Raw genomic sequence first — 22,357 nt, 5'->3', positions numbered from 1 at the left:
AACTATCGATGACTGTAATTTACACCAAGGCATGAGGCTTCTTCTCATGGTTCTCTCTTCTTTTCTTCTGTTACCTTCAGTGTCACTGTCAGTTCTGTGCAAGAAATGGCCAAAATGGTTTTGAGAATCTTGGCTAAGTGCTTGTAAAGCCATCGAGTTAAGTCCCTGTACCATTAAAATTGTACTTTGTCTCCACATCTTATTCTGGTAACATCTGAACCTCATCTGTGAGGTAAAAAAAATGGTACCTTAGCCCACCTAATCCTGGAGCTGTGTATAAAATGTGACAGTACCTAAAGCTGGAGAGCTGGGTATGCAGTGTGAGTTTCAGCAGTTTACCTGCTATTTCAGGATCAAATGGCATTCTGTTCTTAGTAAGGCAGTTGCTTTTGATAGGCACAGTGTGTTAGAAGTATTTTCTCATCTTTTGGGTGAGATAATAACATTTAATAAATGAGTAGAAAAAGGAACTGGTTTTGAATAAACATTCCTCAGTACATGAGGAGAAAAAAGGGACTCAGGCTGGCATAGATCCCATTGTGTTAATCTAGCACAGTGCAATGTGTTTGGAGAGTGAAGATTTGACATATATTTTTATTTTCAAGCGTCATACTAATTTACATTATTCAGCCCTTTAACTGCCAAACTGTAGAAGTCCATTACGCTACTGAAAGGAATATACAAATTATCCCCTGGCACTTCAGGCAGGAGTTTTACATATATGCTGTTATTCTTCAGCCAGCTAGCTGCACGATTCTATTAAGGAGTAAGTGAGAAAATTATATTGCCTGCAAACTAATTGTACAAAAGACTCTGAAAGAAGTAATCAGAGCCCAGTTCTTTCTGAAAACCAGCCAGGAGATATTATAAATTGCTCAATTGTTCTTGTCAGCCCAGTTTAAAGACCCAGAGCTGCCATGTTGATTTTGTTCACTGTAAAACACAGCTACCTCTCCAGCTGTTGACAGGACTGGGCAAACCCAACTTAACTCTTACTGGCTGCTCAGTTTCAGCTTCCAGCATCATGAAGTAAAGCAAGCAAATGGTAGAGGTTCCTTCTGGATCTTCCTCATTGAAATAAAATGCAAAGCTGAGTGTCTTGGATGATTATAGTGTGCCTGTGAGATACATGAGTAGAAGTAAATAAGAAATTGCAAGAGCGCTGATGGTCTAAAATGCGCAGTAAATTCAACTTTTTGCCCAAAATACATCCACTAATACTAAGAGTGGTAGGTAAAATACATTTTGAGTATGATATATATCTAGGTACATATCCACTGCACTAATATGTAACATGGTGATGAAACATTAGTTCCTTGAACTCTTGCTGTGGTCTGCCCATATTCTAAAATGCTGAAACATTTTAGGGGAACCAACTATGGCCATTGTGGATCTTTGCTGCCATTACTGTAACTCTGCTGAGCTCACTGGAGAAATTCTTCACAACATCTTTGAAGTTTATTTTTCAGCAGCAAAAACAAAGATTGAACATCTGCTGTAAAATACAATTCATGAAAGTAATGCAGCCTAAATTGAACAGAAATTCCCCCTCTAAGCTAAAGTACTGGAATTTAAGTGACTAGAATAATAGGTCTTCTTAGTGTTCTGTAGGTGGCAAGAATTTTCAGGAAAAATAAGTTACATTGTACATAATGTGCTGCATCCTACAGACTGTTGCACTGTTTGTGCAAATGTGAAATGTGAGTGTATGGATTAAAAGTGTCTTCCTAAGGAAATGAGCAGTGTCCTGTATATTTTTCTGTTTCTCAATGCTACTTTTTGGTGTTGACATCTGTACTTTTGTGCCTTTGCACAAGGGCTCTGGCTACAGTGGAACAGCTCCACCTGCCTTGGTACAGAGTTTTGGTGCTTGTAGTTCTATGTTGTAATCTTGATCTTGCTTTTGATCAAGGTCAATTCTGACCTTGTGCGAAGATATCTTTGATCTTGTGCAAACCATTTCTGATTCCCTGTTTCTTTTTTTTTTTTTAATAGGGATAGCAATACATTTATTACTATAATATGGTGAAGTTAATTAGATACAATTTATGATAGGCTTTGAAGGTCTTCCCATGTAGTGGTTGTGCTTTACTAAGAGTGCTTCATTTGACTGAAAGGATATTGTGAATCCTCTCTTAAGCTTGCCCTTACCATCCTTTTCTATGTATCCTTCCAAAAGTGTTACTTCCTAACTTTGCTAATGTGTATCAGAAAGAAGTTTCAAGGAAACTCTGGAGCTGAAGTCCCCACTCGCCATATCCTTCAGTTTCTTAAATGTTTTCTTTATAGGAGCTAAGGAAGGGGAAGAGGACTTAACTGGTTTGAGTTTTGTCAACAGGATCTATTAGCTTTCAGTCATACCAAGATCTGCTTTACTCACCAACACTGGTAACCCAGCCAGGCAGCAATGTTGAGGAGGAAGAAAGCCTGCAAAGGCCTGAAAAGGTTGTGCCAAGTATTCTGGCTGTGTTGGCAGAATACACATTGCACCAGGCAGACCTCCTTCATCATAAATACTTAACCAATTTTCAATAGATGTAAGTGGTTTAAGTATTACTTCCTGTTGAATTAGGAGTTGCTGAGCATTTGAGTCTTTGTGCAATCCTGCAATCCACTAATGTGATATTTAATGAGGAGACATCAGTCTGGAGAAAGGTAGTCAATATAAATCAGTGTTTACAAAGTGTGATTAACTCTGAAATATTTCATCAATGCTGTGGTCCCAGGCAGACTCTATGCTAATTATTAGAACCTGCACATGTTTCAGAGGACTTTGATGGACCCTGAGTGCAGCAAACATGGAGCAGCAAAATTGCAATTATGCTTGGACTGTCTCTGATGACAATTTATGCATTTGGTGTGATGACCTCTTGCTTCCCAAGAGGGCAATAAACAGAATGCATTTTCATTAAGATACTAATGCACTTAATCACAGGGGGAAAGGGTTAGAAAATAAAGAAATACCTTTAAGGCAAGATGTGACAGCCTGATGGGGAAGATACTTTATTTAAAAGTCAGTTTCCTGGTGAAACTTGTGACTGCTGCGAAGTCTGTCATAGCGAATGTAGTCATGGGCAATAGGATGCATGGCTGGGCAGATGAGTAAGCTGAGCTAAGCAGTTTTATGAAACGTGCAGTGGTACTAGGGCAAAAGAGAACAGATGTTCTCCCATTTGGACTTGGATACCCAAAGATGTGATTTAAAAAAACCTTAAAATTAATCATATATATTTTATTCATTCATTAACAGGCTTATATTTTCTTAGTTTCGAGGCAAAATAATATGTACTAAGCAGTAACCAAAAAAAAAAAAAAAAGAAAGAGAGAAGAGACTGTTTTGCCCAGGAGGGCTCACATTTAAGGACCTGGCTTGTTGTAGGCCTTAAAGAGAGTTTGGAGAGAGAAACACAGAGGCAAGCATCTCTTCCAGTTTTTGTTATTGTAACAGCTTGGCAAGAATGATCCTATTCCTGATGCCTCTCAGTACAAAACCTTGGTCTAAATTATAGAGAATGGGAGATGTTCTGGAAGAGAGATCTGACCTGGCAGCTGTAGAACATGCTAGATGTGGTGCTAGCAATGCTGGCAAGTCCTGCCTGATACACCGTGCCTGCTGTAGTGAAAGCAGAAGGGTGAAATTCTGTTGTACCTGTTACAGTTGATTGTGCAGTAAAGCATAGCAGTCCTCTTTTTGTACTCTAGGCAAAGAAAGACTAATGAAATTGACCAAAAAGGAAAATGAAGAGCTCTCGGAAAAGGAGCTAAGCACGTGGCTTGGTACAGAAAATAAATGGCAAAAGTTCTTCCACCAATGGGAATAACCTATGTGAAGGATTTTGTTAGGACCATGTATGGAGTCAGACACAAGCCGACATTAATTGTGGTTTTATATGTATTTCTTTTATATAGATGCCTAGATTAAAAAAAAAGTAAAACCCCTCATCTTTTAACTCAGCTGTTCATTTTTACATGAAAGGTGTTTCTTCTCTGTAGCACTGTTTACTCTCGATGTATTCCAAAATGAAACACAACAGGAATTTTATGAGTACTTCTCGTATGCATTGAGTTAGTGACTCTGAACACCTCTTTTCCCGTACTTTCCTTGCAGGTAACATAGAATACAGCTGCCCAGCAACAAATGAATGTGAAATCACAAAGCGCAGACGCAAGTCCTGCCAAGCCTGCCGCTTCATGAAGTGTCTAAAAGTTGGCATGCTGAAAGAAGGTAAGATTGATCAAGTCAGTATGTATCTCTCTGCAAACACATGCAACAACTTTAGGGCAATCAGGAAAGCAAGGGAGACTGGTGAGTGTTCTAGTAAGTTATTGTGAAGGCAGTTTTCATGTATGCTTGCTCCTTGTGATAGTCTGCTTTGAAGTTAATGAGTCATGCTTTATGCACATAAAGTTCATAATCTCTAGAATATTTCTAATCTTGTGTTGTACAACAAAATGTACCCCAGCATTCAGTCTCCTTCGGTTGGTGAGTATTAGAATAATCAACAGAGTTCTCGAAGATTTCTTTCCTCCATCCTTATCCACTGTCTGTCCCAGTTCTGGCAGAAAACCAAAACACACATTCTGCCTTCTCCCTGTTTTCCCTCAGTCTTCATTATATCAGGACAAACGAAAAGGTTACTTCTCAATTAAACAAGTATAAATATTGAGTACGTGTACTGAAGTTACTGTAACTACACTGGAGCAAATAATGGCATGCAGAAGAGGAGAATCCATCCAGCCTTTTCTTTTTCCTTAAAGCATGTGAAAACCCCTCTCCCTCACTGTAAGTATGAGTTGCATGTTTTAATTCATCAATTACATTTTGAAAATATTGAATAACAAGTAAACATAAGAAAATGCTTTCAAGAAATGGTGCTATCTCACCTGGAACCTGATTTATCTATGTTACCAAAAAGATGATTGCTTATATCTTGAATGCCTGCTGTCCACTTGTATTGCTGTTAGTGTATATGCAAAAAAGCATTTTTATGTGCATGTGTTGTATGTGCTATTATTGTAGACCACTGTTACCACCAAGAAAGATATCATGGACTTCTGAACTAGATAAACATTTGAAATAAATCTATGTAGTGTTCTCTAAATATTGGATCCAGTGGAGAGTACGTTGTGTTAAGCAACCACTTTAAAAATAGTCCTATGCAATTTTGCTTTGTCAGTGCTTGAAAGCTCAGCTTTAGTAGCTGGCTGGTTTTTGCACATCATTTGATGTTAATTTAAAACAGGTTTAAGTATGCAGCTATCAGGGTAAAATCCAAGAACAACATAGACCAGTGCAGAGATGATGCACAAATTAGGCCTATCACGCACCTACAGACATATTCTTATTGGATTATACTTACTAAGAATAAACCTTGTTCTGTGCAACTGCTTTGGCAGATGCTATGATCCTGTGAGCCAAATCCTGCTGTCCTTAGTCTTACTTGAGCAAAACTCCTGTCAGATTCAACGGAGATTTTGCCTCAGTAAGAATGGCAGGATTTGACCCTCTATTCCAGTGGTGATGGCAGAGTTCTTACTTGCCAAAATCCTCAGAAAACTGACCACTAGGAGCAGTTGCTAAAAGGGAAATTATGATGCTTAGATAAACTCAAGAAAGAAAGGGATGACTGGGTATGGCACTTTTTCAAAGGGACTGTGCTTCTTAACATCTTTTTTTTTGTAAGTTAAGACTCCATATCACTACTAATGTCCTGTACAGATATGCTGAGCAACTTGTTTGGAAACGAAACAGTGCTACCAAGAGTACCTGCAGGTACATTGATACAGTCCTTTTGAATTTTGAGGGCACCATTTCAAATCCATTAACATAGGTATATTTAAAAGTCTAGGCTGTGTGCAGCTTCTGGGACTGCATGAAGAAGTTAAGCTTCTCTGGTATTAATGAGTAATTAACTTAATTACCAAAATTGTGCGCGAATTTACTGTTTCTGCGTAAAATTCTGTTAACTGAGATAATTTAGATAATTCAGATGTATGTTGTGAGTCAGACCTTTTTTGTATGAATGCTCATTCTCCATGGATTCAAATTAATCCCACAAGTTTTCTTAATCAGAATCTCATAAATTTTCTGCAATTAAAGTGCATTCTTTTTCCTGAATAGTCTACAATGACAAAATAACTAGTTGCCTTGAAAAAAAATTTTCTTTATTAGCCTCACTCTTGGGTACATCTTTGTTTTCCATTCATGTTATGTGAGGGTTTTCTGTCAAAACACAGTGAAATTTCTACTTACTTTTAATTACTGAGCCTGTTAATTTAGGGGAGAATTAGCTTATCTTTTCAGATGTTGCTTATCTACTACATAATAAGACAACCTACAAGAACCTATAAGGACATTTTATTTTCTTTCCCATGTTTTACTTGTTTTACTTTTGAAACCATACTGATTCATATTGCATTTGCAGGATTGTACCTGTAACAAAGATTTTTTTTTCTTTTGTTCTTGCTGGGAGGTAGCTTTGGAGACAGGTGTTGTTTTTAGCTATGGGAAAGTCTGGAGATGACTTTTTTGGCTTTGACCACATCCTTTGTGTACAGAATGAAGAAAGATGATATACTGACTTCTTTCATGCGGTATAAATTTATTGATTAGCATGGACATAAAATAAGCTGAAATAATTCTTTATGTATCTTAGATGTTTCTTTATGTATGGACAAGGATTTCAGTCCCATGCAGCATGTCAGAGATCATGCAGTAGTAAATCTATTCAAATGTAAACCTGTTCAATTCAATTACCAGTTTATAATAAAATTTGCTGCTGCAGCCTCCACGTTTGTCACAGCAGTCCCTACATGCTGATGGCACAGCATGCCTGGAAATTGACAGCCTAAATCTATTTACAAAAAAAATTTAGTTGCAGACCTGAAATAAAATCAAGTTTAAGCAGCTTTGAGAGGAGCATCACATTCTTTATAAGAACTACACATCTGCCAGGGTACATCTCCTCCAGAAATCTTACCCTGTTTGTGGGGAATGTTCTTCTAGAAATGTTCTGTAACAAATATTTTTTAAGTGTAATTTCAAGCAAAACTTTTATCAGACACAGTTCTTCCCTTCACATTTTGAAGGAATTTAATGGACTGTCATTTTATGAATTGTATCAATTTCATTTTAGAAATCATAGTGCTTGGAAAAAGATTCTGAGTTTTAGTTTAGCTTCTAGGGCAAGCCACTTATAGCAAATGTATAGAGCGACATCCCTTATGACATCTGCATGTTCAGTCATCTATTGTGGCAAGATAATGCTGTATTATCCAGTGTCCAGTGTTTCTGTGAGAGACCTAGTGTTGTTAGGATTTTGAGGTTGTGTTTTGGTATCAAATCCTGGCAGGGAATTGGATTTCTGGTCACACATAATACAGGGTGGAGTGGGGGTTTTCTGTATAAGCTCTCAAGCATGTTGATGAGTCAGAGCCAGCAACACCCCAGATCAAGATTCTTAATAACTTTCAAGTAGTGGACCAGAAGCCAGAGAAGGAATGGTAAAGTAATGCCACACTGGGCTGAGCTCAAGGGGTCAGCTGAGGTCCTGGGTGCTGTTTCAATCTGCTATTGACTATCACAAGAAAGTTGGTATCAACTGATCCAAAGGAGCATGTCATTTTGGTTTTGCCCATGGACTGTTACTTAAAGACATGTCTGGGTGTATGAATGTTATTTTTGAGTATGTGTCATACTTTATACTGAAGCATTCAGCAGATGCTGATTAGCTTTTAAACACGTGACAAATACGAGGGTGTCAAATTTTCATTTACTTTTCTAGGTAGTTGTTAGTAGCAGCATAGCAGAATACATTTCACTCAAGGAAGAAATTTAACATTTTTTCTCTTTTTAATTTTGTGTCTCAGTATTATGAAAAATCGGATATTCAAGAGTCACAGTTGGTTCTCCCAAAATACGGTTTCTCTGACTGCATTTACAAATTCTCTCAGATTTGTGAGAACAGATGAAACAACATTAAAGATTTTTGTGTAGTTTAGGGAGAAACTTTTTAAATGTATCCCTAGAGAATTCTTGAAATAATATTGCAATTGCTAAAAGGGTGCAGGGAGACACAAAGCAGAATTTGCCTTTTTAAAAATGAACACTTATAGGGCATTCCATAGTTTTCAGTTCTGTTGGTTTATGATCAGTTTGGCCTTTCAAACTCTTTAGAAGCTGGTGATTAGTTTGCTTCAGGTGTTAGAGTTAAATCCGTGTTCATGAGCAAGGTTGGGTGTTTTAGTTATTTCTCTTTTTATACAACCAGTTGGATTGAGGAAAATGGGTTGTTTTTTCTTTTCTAAGAAGGAAAATTGAATGTAAAACTGTGTAAGTTGATACAGGAAATCATGAGTAGTTATTTGACTTTTTTATTCTTTTTATTGCAAGTTGATCTGGTTGAATTCTACTTCTAGTCTTACATTAGTACTATATGGCTTTTAATACCATTTATGGGATGGCTTACTAGCATGTGTGTGTGGTACAAGGTATTATTCTGAGTTTATTATATAAAAGATCTTGCTTAGAAGAGCTGCCCATGTGAAATAATTCCAGTGAAGTAATTATTCCAAAATAAAATTATGTTTTGTTTCAGATGTAGCATTCATATAACTATTTTTCAAGAGGTCCTAACTCAGCCTTTAGACCATCTGAAATATTTTATCCTGCTTTAGCTCTCACAGTTCTGTGCAATGCTTGTTCATGCTTCTTACAGGATTGTTGACACCAAAACATCTCCCATATGCCTCTCATTTCTGATATCTGGATGTTTTCATAATTTTATTTTTACTGATTGTGTGCAGTGGGAGATCTGCGTTGTGTGTTATTTTAGAAATTCTAGTTCATAAGTAGGTGACATATGGAAACAAATCAAAGTTTATATGAAAAGATAAAGTATACCATATTAAAATGGCAGAAAATTTGGGTTCATGTAAGTATGATTGTATTTTCCTTATGAATGAGTGACCTTTACAAATTATTAGTCACTTTGTACCCAATTGGAATAGGCAGAGTAACAGAATTTCAGCTTAATTAGTCCAGATTTACAAATGAGAGGCCAGATCCTCCCCAAGTACTAATGGAGTCTCTTGGAGCTGCATTGGAGTGCTGATCATTTGGCAGGTTTAGCAGTCTATGCTATGGAGGAATCAGCAGTATACCTTTTTGTGTCTGTGAGCCTTTACTGTTGCTCTTATGTTAGCCTTTGTTCTGGCTCTAAGGATGAATAGAAACTCTGTGAGCTCCTCATCTGGCACTGCCGGCTTCAGTGTAACCCTTCCTATCACAGCAGTGCAGTCAGCACGTTGGACTTGCACTTCTTGCTGAGTAGCCCTTAACACTTGTCATTCTTTGGTTTGCTTGGGTTGTTTTAAAAAGCTTTCATACAGTCCCTCACAGTGTCCACAGCATTCCTGGGACAGTGGCAAGGCAGTAGTTACAATGTGCCTTTGTAAGGAAATTCTGTACTTTAAAGTTTTTTCCTTCAGTCGTGATCTGAATAAAAGGAATTACTGACAGTTCTAAAAATGCTTGAACGTTTTAGATGGTCATGGAATGAACCAGAAGATTATTACACATTAGTTAAACTCTTTCTTAACATGCTAAAATTGGGGTTCTCAAAAATATTCTGCTTCACACTTTGAGAGATTTTATTAAATCAAACACAAGAATACATTTTTTAAAAAAAGTGTATGTATTTTAAAGCACAAATTACTGAGTTTATTATGCAAAGATTACTGTATAAACATCTTTGGCTTGTGTTAAGCAGCAGATCGGATTAAATTATCATATTGATCCTTTCTGGTTTTGGCAATCTGTGAAAATGAATCCTTTACAGCAAGGAGAACAGTCAGCTTGAGTTTACTCTTACGTAAAGAGATGCGTGATACGAAGAGGAGCAGATTAATGGATTCTCTCTCAAAATAATAAATAAAACTAAGCAATCTTCTTTATGACTAAAAATGTGTTATCACCTATGTTTTGAGGCTAGTGAAAAAGCCTGCTTAATAGGATTCCTTCTAACAACATCTCTTTTGAAAAGACCTGTGCATAAGACATTGCCAAGGTAAATTTCTCTCACAAGTCTAATACTATTACTCTGCTAAGAAGAAAGCAGAAATTATTGTGGAGGAAGTTTTAGTTTCTGCTGCCTTCAGAAATTAGAACAAAGAAGAGGAGAAAGCATTAATGGTATTCAAAGAAAATATTTCTGTACAGGATGACAGTTAATAGAGCAGCATTGACCTCAGTGATATTTCTTATGCTCTCTATTGTAATATTACACTTAAGGAGCTCCTCTATTAATGCAGGATATTAAACAAAGCTTCAGTGTTATAACATTAAGAGATAACATGGTATATTGTCTGTTGAAGTCTGTTCCAAATATCAGCTCTTTTCTATATTTCAATGTACTATGAGGGAGTTCGGTGTCTTGCGCAGCTATTGGAAGTGTTTCTTTTCCTCTTCCCTTCCTCCTTCCCTTTTTCTTGCTCTCCTTCCTCTTCTACCCCTTTCCCTTTCTTCTTTCTGCCTTTCATTTTTCCCCTTTCCTTCTCTTCTATTTCCTTCTTTTCCCCTTCCACTCCCTCTCTTTCATTCAGTGTGTGATTCATTTAATATATACTGGAATCTGTTAAATCTCCTTGGAAACAATAGAAACTAATCTCTAAGTGTTGTTGGTGTTCATAAGTAAGCCTCTTTCCTCCTAACCAAAAGGTGACCTGATAGCCCAGTTCACCCATTAGAACTGACAGCCCAATTTGTCTGCCCTAAAACACGGATCATGACTATCCACTCTATTACTGATAAGGACGAACTATTTAGCTGCAGGTGAGTGTTTATTAGTGACCTCAAGCAACTAGCATTTCTATTCATCCATTAGAATAATGCTCCAAAAAGCGCAGCTATTGGAGATGTAGATATTCTTTCTGAGTTTAGAAATCACCTGAAGCACCTACTGCTCAGACCAACTGTTGGCCTCCTGAGATGTTTTCATGGTGTTTGTGTTGCAATATTGTGCCACTTTGTTAATGTTCTGTCTCTGAGTATTTTTTTGGAAGAAAACACAGAAGTCCCAGCAATTCACTGGTCTTGGTCTTCAAACAAAATTTTTCTCTCTCTAGATACTATTTTGTTTTACAGTTGTGCCTTTATACAAGTACTCCATCCACTTTGATAAAAGAGGCGGTAAGAAGTGAATGTACAGAAAGCAATCATTTATATGTTTGAGAACTTTTTACATGTCTTGGCTTTACACAGATCTGTAAGTGTGGAGTTTATGTTAGCAACTTGGAAATGCGAGGTCAAAGCTGTTTGCTGGCTTACTCTTCTGCAGCTTGAGTCTGCTCCCACCATGGTCACTGGTGAAAATCCCAGTGACAGCACTTTTTTGCGGGGTCAGGTAAGCAAAGAGTGCTTCCTGCCTATAGTTATTTTGTATTTTAGTTACTGAAAATAGTGAGTTTGAAAGACTAAATTTTGCAGTGTTTTTCTTAGTGCAAATACCTTACCTATTACTTCTTCAGAACTGGAAGGAGTAGGTTCTGCAGATTCATGAGTCTACTTAAATTGAAATACTATTAAAAATTAATCACTTTGTACTAATATTTTCTCAACATAATTTGAGGTGGTTAACTGAACATCTTCATTTGTCACATATCTTCTTTTGATCCTAAAATAAGGAATCAATATTTTCCTAATTTTCTAGCAATTATTTTATCTTTTAAGGATATTCATTGGATTTAGCTCCTGTGAACATTTGCTTATGCACTAAAAGTACAGTCACAGCAGTATAAGTGATAAAGGTAGGTAGAAACAAGTCTGAAGGATGTAGGACTGTGTATGGTACAGGACCTTTTCCCATGAACTCCCAGACATTAGCTGTCTTTCATTCTTGGTCTCTACCACCCATAAACACATGCATCAATGTGGCACTGCCATTTATTGCAGAGCACTTGAATTCTTATACCTGGGCCCTGCCCTATATTAAATAGGGGTAATTTTGTAAAGTGTATCATTAACAGTGCTTCATGTTTCTCTGTTTCTGCTATGTAGATGTTTGCGCATCCCCTGCTTGAGTGGAATAGGTGTTGCATCTCTGGTAGAAGGTGCATTTAATGGTGATGGATATGCATCTCACAGTACTACTCTATAGCCAACCTTTCTGTATTTTACATAGCCCTTGCTTGGGCAGCACTTGCATCTCCTCATCAAGACTTGCTGTGTAAAAACATAGAAACAACAGGATGTACAATAGAATTATTTGGGGTGAAGTGCTGAAACGAAGCAGGTGCTGGTAACCAGACCATGTGGCAGGATGTACAAGCAGGCATTTGCTGCTTGGGGTGGATTGGTGTCGGGATAGACCAGGACTTTATCAAGTGGCAGAAGTACTACAAATGATGGGTCGACGAAGATGCAGAAATCGGAGAGCCTGAGGCTGTGGGCTCGAGCTTTTCATATATTGATTTCTCCCCTGTTAATGGCATTGGTCATCAGGTCTACCCATAATGTTTCCCTATAGGAGTCCCTATCCAAGTTCTTCTCAGAACCCCCTTAGATTTTTCCCGCCAACCCTACCCTGATTGGCCCCAGTTTGGTGCATTGCAGTAGTTCTCCTTTTATGGCTCATTGTTCCCTATTGGTCCTTTCCCTGTTCCTCCCCTTTGCTCATGTTTTGACCAATAGGATGCTTGACCCTTCCCCTTCCTCCTCCCATTTTCTGGAACTATTCCCCGAACCCTTTATAAGCCGGGCACCCCAATAAAGCTTGCTTCTTCTGTTGCCACCTGGCCTCAAGTGTGGTCCTTCCTTGGGGAGGCTGCGCCGGGTTGGGTGCGGAGGGAGCCATCCCAGCCTCCGAGAGGCGGCCTAAAAGATTGCAAACCTACAGCCACCGTGCCTCTCGAAGCGGAAGACCCGCGTTCCTGATTTAGGAGCATTTTCATCCATCGATAGATTGGCACCACAAAGCTTGGAGGTTGAGGAACTCACTTATCCTCTTCACCTGGTCAAAGCAATGAACGTATTGAGAAGCACTAAAATTTCCATCTTCAATTGTTACCGCTGTCCTCATATAGTGCTATCCCTCAAATATTTCACACTTCTTAATCTCTTCTGTCCTACAAAAAAGAGTTAGAATCAATGTGGATTTTGGGACTTCAGTGTTACCAAGCCACAGTTTCTCTCTGACCAGTCATTGCCCTTTTACAAGCTGGGGTGTTTTTTGCCAGTAGTGAGCCTTTGCCAGTTCTATTCACTGAGCCTGGAATATTACTTCATTTGCAGTTTGCAGTGTGGCTTTTTTGTTTGAAAGTCAGCAGCCTGAAATCTGAAATAAATGATTCAGTAATGAATTGTTCTTTTTTCAGAATTTGACGTGCTATTCTAGTAATTGGGCTTATCTAACAAGCCTTTTCTTTTTTTTCTTTCTTCTTTTTCTTTATTTTCTATGGGTATTTATATGGGAAACTATGATGGGAGTCTGTTGCACTCATAATAGTCAGTTAATATAGCTATTAATCTTTATAAATGAAAAACATAGCTCTATTTTAAGCCTCAATAGGCTTTTATTAGATTAATGATTCTGGAGAAAATCAAACACAAGCTATGTTAAATATATTCACTTACTGAATAATATCAATATTTTCTTTTTGCTCTTTATTGTTTCAACAAAGTTAATACGTTTATCTGTTTTTCTCTTTTTAAGCATCTGTTTTAGGTCTCAGGATGATCAGATGAAAGATCAGAAGTCAATTTGATTCACAGTTTTAGTGTAGCAGATCCAAAGTCAACACTCTGTAGTACTTTGTTGCATAGGGTCTTATTTTAGTCCACATTAGAACAGTTGATTACTAAAATACTTAATTTAGAAAAATTAAAATATATTCTATAAGAAAGTCTAAGTGATACCATTCTATAATCAGCTTAACTCCAGTCTGTGCCCTTAGTAGCAGAATTATTGATGTACTGTGAATGTTTTGCAGCAAAACTGCTTGACTGACAAGGGAGAATGTTGGAAACTTGCTGCATGCTGAGCACCTGCAGATCCTACGAATCAACAAATAATACAAGACCATCATCCTCATCTTTTATCTCCTCTTTTCAGGTGAACAAGTGGGCTGAGAAGGGAATCTCTAAGAGTAATGATCTTATTATAAAGAGAATAAATAGGCTTCTCCCTTTCAACAGCCCCTCAAGAGCATAACTGCAAAATACAAATGTCTGACTCTATTTCAGACAAAAAGAGAAGTTGGAACACTTCTGAGTGTGGTGTGCACAGCCATAGTCTTTGCTGAACTTTTTGTCTGATGGAGCATGTGACATGCCCCATTGCTTGATCTTGTGTGAGATGCAAAGGAATGCAGTAATCAGAGAACAAAGCCACAGAATAACTAAAATGTCATAGGAACCTTCTCTTTTCTCTTTTTATTTCCTCTCATTTTCATGATTTTCTATTCATTTTCCTCTTCCATGCCACAACTGTATCAGAAGAATACTGATGAGAAGATAGTTGCTGCAAGCACATACCTTCCAGACAGTCTTTTTTGAGTCAGGTGGGAGAGAGACTCATTAATTGCTTGAGGTTCTTGTTACCTGACTCACCGTTTCATAAATCCTAGTCATGCTGAATGACTGTACTTCCTTCTGGGCATCCTGGCATTGATGGGAGTATCCATCCTGGCAAGATGGTTCAGCTCATCTCCGATTAAAATGCTTGTTATCAAAGTATTCTTTAACATGGCTGATTAAGTTAGAAAAAGCGTTTGAATGCAGAGTGTGAAGGCTTCAAACATTGGTGTTCCTCTCTGGGGAGATGCATGCAATCAGAAGGTGTTCTGAATGCTAGCAGTCCTTCCCATTTTGTTCCCATTTGTTTTCTTTAATTTCCAGCCTTTTTAAGTGCTGAAATAAGTCCTCGTTCCCTCCCCCTTTATGGAATAGCCCATGACACGTGCCTGTAAAGTGGCTTCTTGGGAATTTGCAGGTCTTTGAATGTGTTATCTTAAAGGGATGTTTGTGTCTTTAATTCTCGTCTGCAGTTTCACCTTTGACCCCATCTGTTAAAGTGGAGAGGAGCTGAGAGTCAGCAAAGTCCCAGATTCAACCCAGATAACCTGCAGTGAGCACATTAGAATGCCTTAACTCTTTGGTTGCCCCTGAAAACCACATAATTAAGTGACAGGTTTGATTGGAAAATGTGGTGGGTCCAGTGTGAGACAGGTGAATTATTTTGTTGATATGCTTAAGGTAGGATAATTTAGTCCTGGCTTTACCCTTTCTATTAAAGAACAAATGAATATACAGTTACATGACACAAACAGGTGTAATATCTTGTTTATGTGTGTGTAATTTCATTTGTTTATTTTTTTTAATAGACCAGTTTCTTTCTTGCAGAACAGGAGTGAAAGTTCAAACCCGCATTTCTATTAGGCATACTTCCTTTTGGAATAGGAAGCTGAATTGCGTGGTAGGAAATGATGTTGCAGTTTTGGATAGGATTTATAGATAACCCTGACAGGAGAAATCTTTACCTTGAAAGATTGAAGTAGATGACATGAGTGTCATTTACATTATATTTTGCTAATATTGTGCTTTTTCTACAGAACAACACGATTGTGGCATTTTCTGTGCTTTACAGACACGTAGCATAAGTGATTAGAATATTCCAGTACATTTGGACCTATGGATGTTTTCATTTTTCCTCCTGTCATTTTCTTTCCTAGCATTCAAACACTCTTAATAAACTGAAGGGATTTTCAATACCCCAGATTTATCCCTGTTCTCTGAAAACCAGAGCCAAATTCTTCCCCCACTTACATCTGTTCAACTCTGGTGGTTTCACTTATGCTACGTGACTGTGTAACAATGCAGAATTTGTCCTAATCTGCCCTTTCTTTTTTGGTGGAGAATATGTACATGTAAAGTGTACATGAACACACTTGAACTGCAAATACAAAAAATATATGTATTTTGAGTGTGTGTGTACACAAATAGATAAATGGCACAGAGATAGGTTTGATAGTATATCTACTGTACATAATATTGTAAATGGTATCTTGCTGTGCTGGAATCTAGGCAATATGAGTTCAGTACTAAAGTGTTCAAGTTGCACCTGAGCTGGCTGGAGCCTGCCAGCCTCTGCAAGCCCACTGAGAGCATCTGTCTCGCCACCACCTTGCTCATGCTGTGTCCTCTGCAGGCTCTCCGATTCTTCCGACTATGAGCATAAATCATCCACCTGTCAGGAGCTCTAGCTGCCTGGATTATGCAATGCCTGCCTTCATTTGGAGATGGTGTGAGCAGAAGATTGCGGCAAATGGTTTGCATTCATTTTAATGCTGCTCCTGCATCCCTTCAGCTTTAATGAGGGTTCAGGGTGGTGACGATTCCCTGAGACAATGAAAGTCCTAGAGACCCAAGCTTTCTTTGTATGGCCTAGTTTAGATTTCTTTAATTTGCTTTTTTTTCCTCTCCTTTTTTTTCTCCCCCAAAGAAATGAATGGCTTGAAAATTGAGGCAGAGAACTGGTACTGCACAAAGCCAGCTGTCCATAGCTCTGCTTTTTGGCCTTGTAATACTTCCCTCCAGCTGAGCAATGAAGAGTTTAAAAATCAGTCATGTTTAATGTTGATTGTCCATTTGTGCTGCCTAAAGCTGCATAATTCCTAGTTGCCTTCACTTAAATGTGTAAAAATCTACCTTTGCATTTTACTCAGTTGCAGGTATATTGGATTACATGATCAAGTGTGAGCATACCATGTTGTATATTCCAAATTTAAAATACAGCACCACTATATTAAGGTCTCGTACTAACAAAAAACAAATTGCTTCCCAAAAAAGTGTCTTATTTCAGCTTGTTAGACCTGTATTGGTCAAATTCCATATTCACTCATAATATTTTTAATCCTGAATTATCGGCATAATAAATCTAAGTATTTGTTCATCTGTGTAAACAGAAAAAAAGAAGTTTGTGAATTAAAAGCAGAGAAAGTCCTTTCACAGGCAGATGTTGAAGGTGGCGAGTGGATGAAGATAAGTTGCACCTTCACACCTTTAGTAACTGTCTGTCCCTAACCTCAAACAAATCCCACCAGATTCTTGCAGGTGCATCCTTTAGACTGTAGCCTTATTACAGGATTGTCAACCGTATGTTCTTACTGGCCTGAAAAACACTAGGTTGGTAGCACTAATAACAAAATACTTATTTGTAACACTGTTCAGTAGTTAGCAGGGGAAATCCCTGTTTGGTATCCTAACTTTACAGATTCACTGTTTTTCACAAATACTTGAGGAAACAGACTTGTTTAATAATTTTGAAACACATTGTGTTTGTGCAACATGATTTTTCTGCAGTGAATGTGTCACGAGCTTGTCAACAATCCTTTCTGAAAACATTTATTTCAAGTTTTAGAGAACTCCTGTGATGTAGGCAGTAATATTCCCATTTTGCAGTATTTAACCTAAGACAGAGGGAACGAGACTTGCTTAGTAGAAATCACATGGTGTTAGAGGCACAGCTAGAAGTGGAACTTCTGCTCTGAGGTTAATGTGTTATTCATCCCAGGACTTCAAATTCCAGACATGTCCACCCCATTTTCACCCAATGACTGAAAGAGAGAAAGGTTTATTGCTTGTTGGTTTGGGGTTTTAGATTTATCTTTTTAACACTTCCTTTTACATGTGGACTCCTCTATCAGATACTGCTGAAAAGAATCCTAAAAGGTGAAGTCAAATTAAGGCCAGCTTTTGTCAGCAGGGGAAATTAATCACTCCCTTTTGTTGCACCTTATATTTCCCCTTGATACTATTAGAAGATGCTTACACACATGCAGAGGAATCTGTGCTACCAAAATAATTTAAATTTTTCTCTTGGTGAAAATTTTCCCAGCTGATGAGTACCACTGGTGGCAGCTGAACATGGAATACATAGTGCATGTAATACACACTTCAGTTGTAACAGTACTTGGGACCTCTGCCCATATCTACATTCTCACCCCTTGATCTGAAAGCCAGAGAATTTCATACAACCTGGTCATACTTAACTAGGACCACACAGAACAAGGGAGATTTTAATAAGCTATTTGGGAAAGAGTGAAGACCCTAATGAATGAAGTGTGTAGACTTTGAGATCTTTACTGTGAGCATTATTTGCTTCTGGTAGCAAGCTAACCTCCAGTGCCATTCCCTCCCCCTTCCAGTTTTAATTTGATGGAAAGCCAGCAGTACTGCAGTTTTATGCAAAACCTCCAGTGAACTCAACAAAGATTATTATTTCTCACTTTGTCTTTACAGATAACTTTAAAATTTTATGCATCACAACGCAGGATTATCTGCAGACACAAATGCAACACAACACTGACAAAATCAGATGAAAAATCTCGGTCTTTTAGCCATGAAGAAATTAGATTTATCATCAGAAAAGCATTCTCTTTTCATTTTCTGAAAGGTGCTTTTTGACAGACCCTTTGCAGTGGACGTCATGCTCACAAAACATGCTGTCACAGGGCTATTTGAATATGGTGACAGGCTCATTATCATGTTGAAGACAACTGACAACACTGAAGACTAGAAATGGACAGGCTTGCCAATCAGCTGTTGAAAGGATTGCAATTGAAATAGAGGTTTTTTTTGTTCTGAGAACAGTAGTACAAATTGACTACATTAATTCTTTTTATTATAGTTGCATACACTGTAGTTAAGGGTCCGTCACTGTTTCCATTATAAATCCCTGTTTTCAAGGGTTTATTAGTAGACCATAAAAAATGGTTCCTGTTGAAATTTAGCATTAAAAATATGTATTACCCCACCAGAACAAAATTTCTGTGGTAACTGTGTGGAGGAGGGAGGACCGAGAAGAGGGATTGACTGATTTTAGCTGAAAATTGCATAAAGCTGAATGCATTATTATTTTTATAGCACCTTAGATGTCCAAGAGTTTTATAGACAGGTTTGTGCCTCAGGAGTTTACAATTTCAGGATGCAGTGCTGCCAACACTTATTATGGGATGGGATTTTCCTGGTAGTTTCATTGGAATTAGTAAAGCACCAAACCTTTTCTGCAGTAGTAGGTATTAACAGAGTCAGGGTGAGTAGTCAATCTTAAAAATTTATTTTGTCTTTTCTTGGACATTAAAAATAGTGAGGTTGGGGTTTGGGGGGGTTGTTTTGTTTTAATATTAGTCTGGAATGATAACCTGAAGTTCAGGGACTTTGCATAATGATAATCCAATTTGAAATTATTCCACCAATATACTCTAGGTATGTGAAGTGAGGAGATGGGTGGAATTTATCTGGACAGTCTTGGGATATCCTACTCATCTTTTAGCTATGGAATTTCTGAGGTGCTGGAGTTCATGGCACTGTAGCTTCTCTAGTGCCCTTAAAATTTCTGTAGCCACCTACAGGGGCATACACCTGTGCAATGACTGTGTTTTGACAGGTCTGAACAGCTTCCTAGTTACCTTCTGCTTAACTGTGGAATGAGAGATGTTCCCCTGAGTGCCCTGGGAGCGTGATCTGGCAGGCATTCTCAGGGCACACCATCACACCTCAACAGACTGGTGTGAAACACAGTGTCCACAGTGGCTTTTTCTTCTGTAACATACTGGTGATGCCACTGCCACACCTCAGCACCTCAAGGCAGGCTGTCCTCAGGATGTGGAAGGGGAAAGATGATGTTTCTGCACCCAGGATGATTCCCTGCCCTCCGCCCTGCCCTCTGCCCCGCCCAGCCTTGCCATAACAGTTTAAGAGCTTTTTCCCGGGAGCTGGGATACCTTTTTGTTCCTTCAGACAGAGGAGAGTGTTAAATCTGTGTAAGAGCTCTAAACCTGAAGGAACTGATGTTACCTTTTCTAAGAGAAGAAATCCAAGTTTGCTGGAGAAAAGGCATAATGATCTACCTTCCTGCAGAAATAGGAGTAGGAGGAATCTGGAGTAGAGTAAGGCATTTCCAGGAAGCCTGGAAGCATAAGTCTGAAAGTTATAATTGACTGTATAAACCAGCTGTATGTGGCAGCAATACGTGTATGTTGACACATTTATATTCTGTCTTGAGATGCTGGTCTTCCGCATGTTTTGTACAGGGAGCCTGTATCTCTGTTCATGTTCCAGCTCCCATTTGGTGGGTCAGATGGAGGAAGCTGGGCATTGTGGTACATAGGAGATCTGTCTCTTTTTGTGGGAATTGGTTAAGTATAAAGTGGTATGTTGAAGTAGAAGACCACCACATGTAGACTCCTCAGTTATTAAATTCATTTATCAAACAATATGAATCTTTAATACATTTGTATAATACTTCATGCGAGACTGATCCCGAAAGAAGACACGGTTTGGCCTAGTGTATTCTTCTGAACACTTACAAGGAAAAATAATTTTACTTTGTAGTTCCATGGCTTCAAACATTTGCAGGCTTAATTGGTGCTCATTTGATTACTTGATTTCAAAGCACAATCAATTACCTTAATGCATATCTCTGTTCTATGGTGATTGCAAAATTGTGAATGTAAAAATGGAAGTCACTTCTGAAAATCAAGTCTGCAGTCCCATTTGCAAAGTCAGAACTTTGACTCTCATGAATTACAGCAGTACAGAACAGAGGAGTATATTGTCATATTGCCTGAGCTATTATAATATATCAGGTCGATTGTATGCGTACTGAAAATCTTTACAATATTTGCTGCTTCTCTGTTCACATCAGTCATCTGTTTCTAGGAGGAAACTTACTGAAGATGTATCAACAAATGCAGGATGTTGAACCTAAAAAGTAATGTTTAGTTGCAAATCATTAAGGAAGAGTTTTGTCTTTCCATGAAATCACGGCTCCACTACAGTCAGCAGCAAAGCTGCTGTTGATCTGCGGCAGATGGGAGTGAGTAATTCTAGTGGTTAAATCTGACAATGGAATCAAGACCAATTTCCCTTCCAGAACAAGTCACTTCTACTTAGTATGCCTCCAGCAAAAATATAATAGATACAATAATATGGAGCTATCTCACCTGCATGTTGTGAGGCTTATTGAATTATTATTTATGGAACACTTCAAGATTCTTTGATGGAAAGTGCTATATAGCTGCATACTATTACAGTAAAGTCCTGAAAAGCAAATCAATCTGCAGTTAGTCTTATCCAGTTAAAACTAACTATTGGATCTGCCTATCACGATAGAGAGAAAAAAACAAACTAGAAATGAACAATAAGTATTAAGAAACTCCCACAATTGAAAAACTTTGGGTTTAATGTTTCAATTGACTTTTAGGTTTTTTTTGGTGATAGGCTCTTTCTTAATACTTTTTCAGCTAGATTCTTAGTTGAAACCAAGCATAACATAGTAACTTTATATGGTTTGGGAGAGTAAATCAGTATTTCTTTCTTATGCTGTAAATTGCTTCACAGAACACACATCCCATACCCAGCCTACCAGACACCTACATAGCATTGTCTTGTAATCATTAGTTCCAATGATTCCACGTATGAATAGGTATTATTAATTCATTGATATGGGGGGTTTTGTTGGCTAAGTATTTTTATATTTGCTTTTGAAAAGACAACAACTATTCTTACTATTAAAAGCTGCACTGATTTGAAATGAGCTACACACAAGGATGGACTAATTACCTAATTTTTCTTCTCATGAATCAAACTGTCATTACCTTAAATATCCCTCTGAAAAGTTAGCAGAAGTCCTGAACAGCAGTCATTAAAGAGAGTCTTATAAACAACACTGAACTGAAAAAACCCACCCCAAAAGTATGTGTACTGAAGAGACGTTGATTGAATAAAATTATTTGTATCATGCAAACAAAGCAGCTTATCAAGTGTGTAACTTCATTTTACCTATCACCAAGTGAGGAAGAAAACTCTGAAATCTAGGCTATGAAGCCTGAAGGATATTGATGTTTTAGCAAAGCAACACAGGTATGGAATATTCTTTTTCCCCAGGACTGACCTAGTAAATTGTGCAAGCACCAGGAGAAATTTTGCCACCTGTCCCTTATAATCAAAGCTTGTCCCTTACTTAGTCTCATTTCAGTGATATAATTAAATGACACCATTTTCCCATTTATGTTGCATGAACATGCTGCCAGAATCCTAAAGTCTTATCCAGGTACCCAGGAATGTGACTTAATTTGTTTCATCTAAAGCCAAAAAAATAATCATTTGAACATGGTCCCTTGTCCTAATAGCTAACCCAGCATGGTATATTAGAATACTATTGTTGTAGCATTCACTGCAAAAATTGATAATCCACTAGATGGAGCAGAATAGAAATGTAAAAACTTGAGTTAAGTCTGATATTTTAAGAAACGAATTAAGTATCGAAGTGGCAGAACTCAGACAAAACAGCAGAAAAAT

At 37.9% G+C, this 22,357-nt stretch overlaps 1 protein-coding gene across 23 annotated transcripts in view; it reads left to right on the top strand.

Annotated features, from left to right (window-relative positions):
• ESRRG (estrogen related receptor gamma) overlaps nt 1–22,357 on the top strand; it is a 395,543-nt gene that overhangs the window by 278,970 nt on the left and 94,216 nt on the right. For all 23 annotated transcript variants that reach the window (XM_071578851.1, XM_071578763.1, XM_071578716.1 and 20 more), the window contains one exon: nt 4,109–4,225. In XM_071578851.1, the coding sequence (XP_071434952.1) occupies nt 4,109–4,225 (117 nt within the window). The remainder of the gene's footprint in view (nt 1–4,108; nt 4,226–22,357) is intronic.

The sequence above is a fragment of the Pithys albifrons genome, chromosome 2 (assembly GCF_047495875.1).
Source record: "Pithys albifrons albifrons isolate INPA30051 chromosome 2, PitAlb_v1, whole genome shotgun sequence".
NCBI lineage: Eukaryota > Metazoa > Chordata > Aves > Passeriformes > Thamnophilidae > Pithys > Pithys albifrons.
Note: the sequence above shows the minus strand (reverse complement) of the source record. Positions and strands in the feature narration are given on the sequence as shown.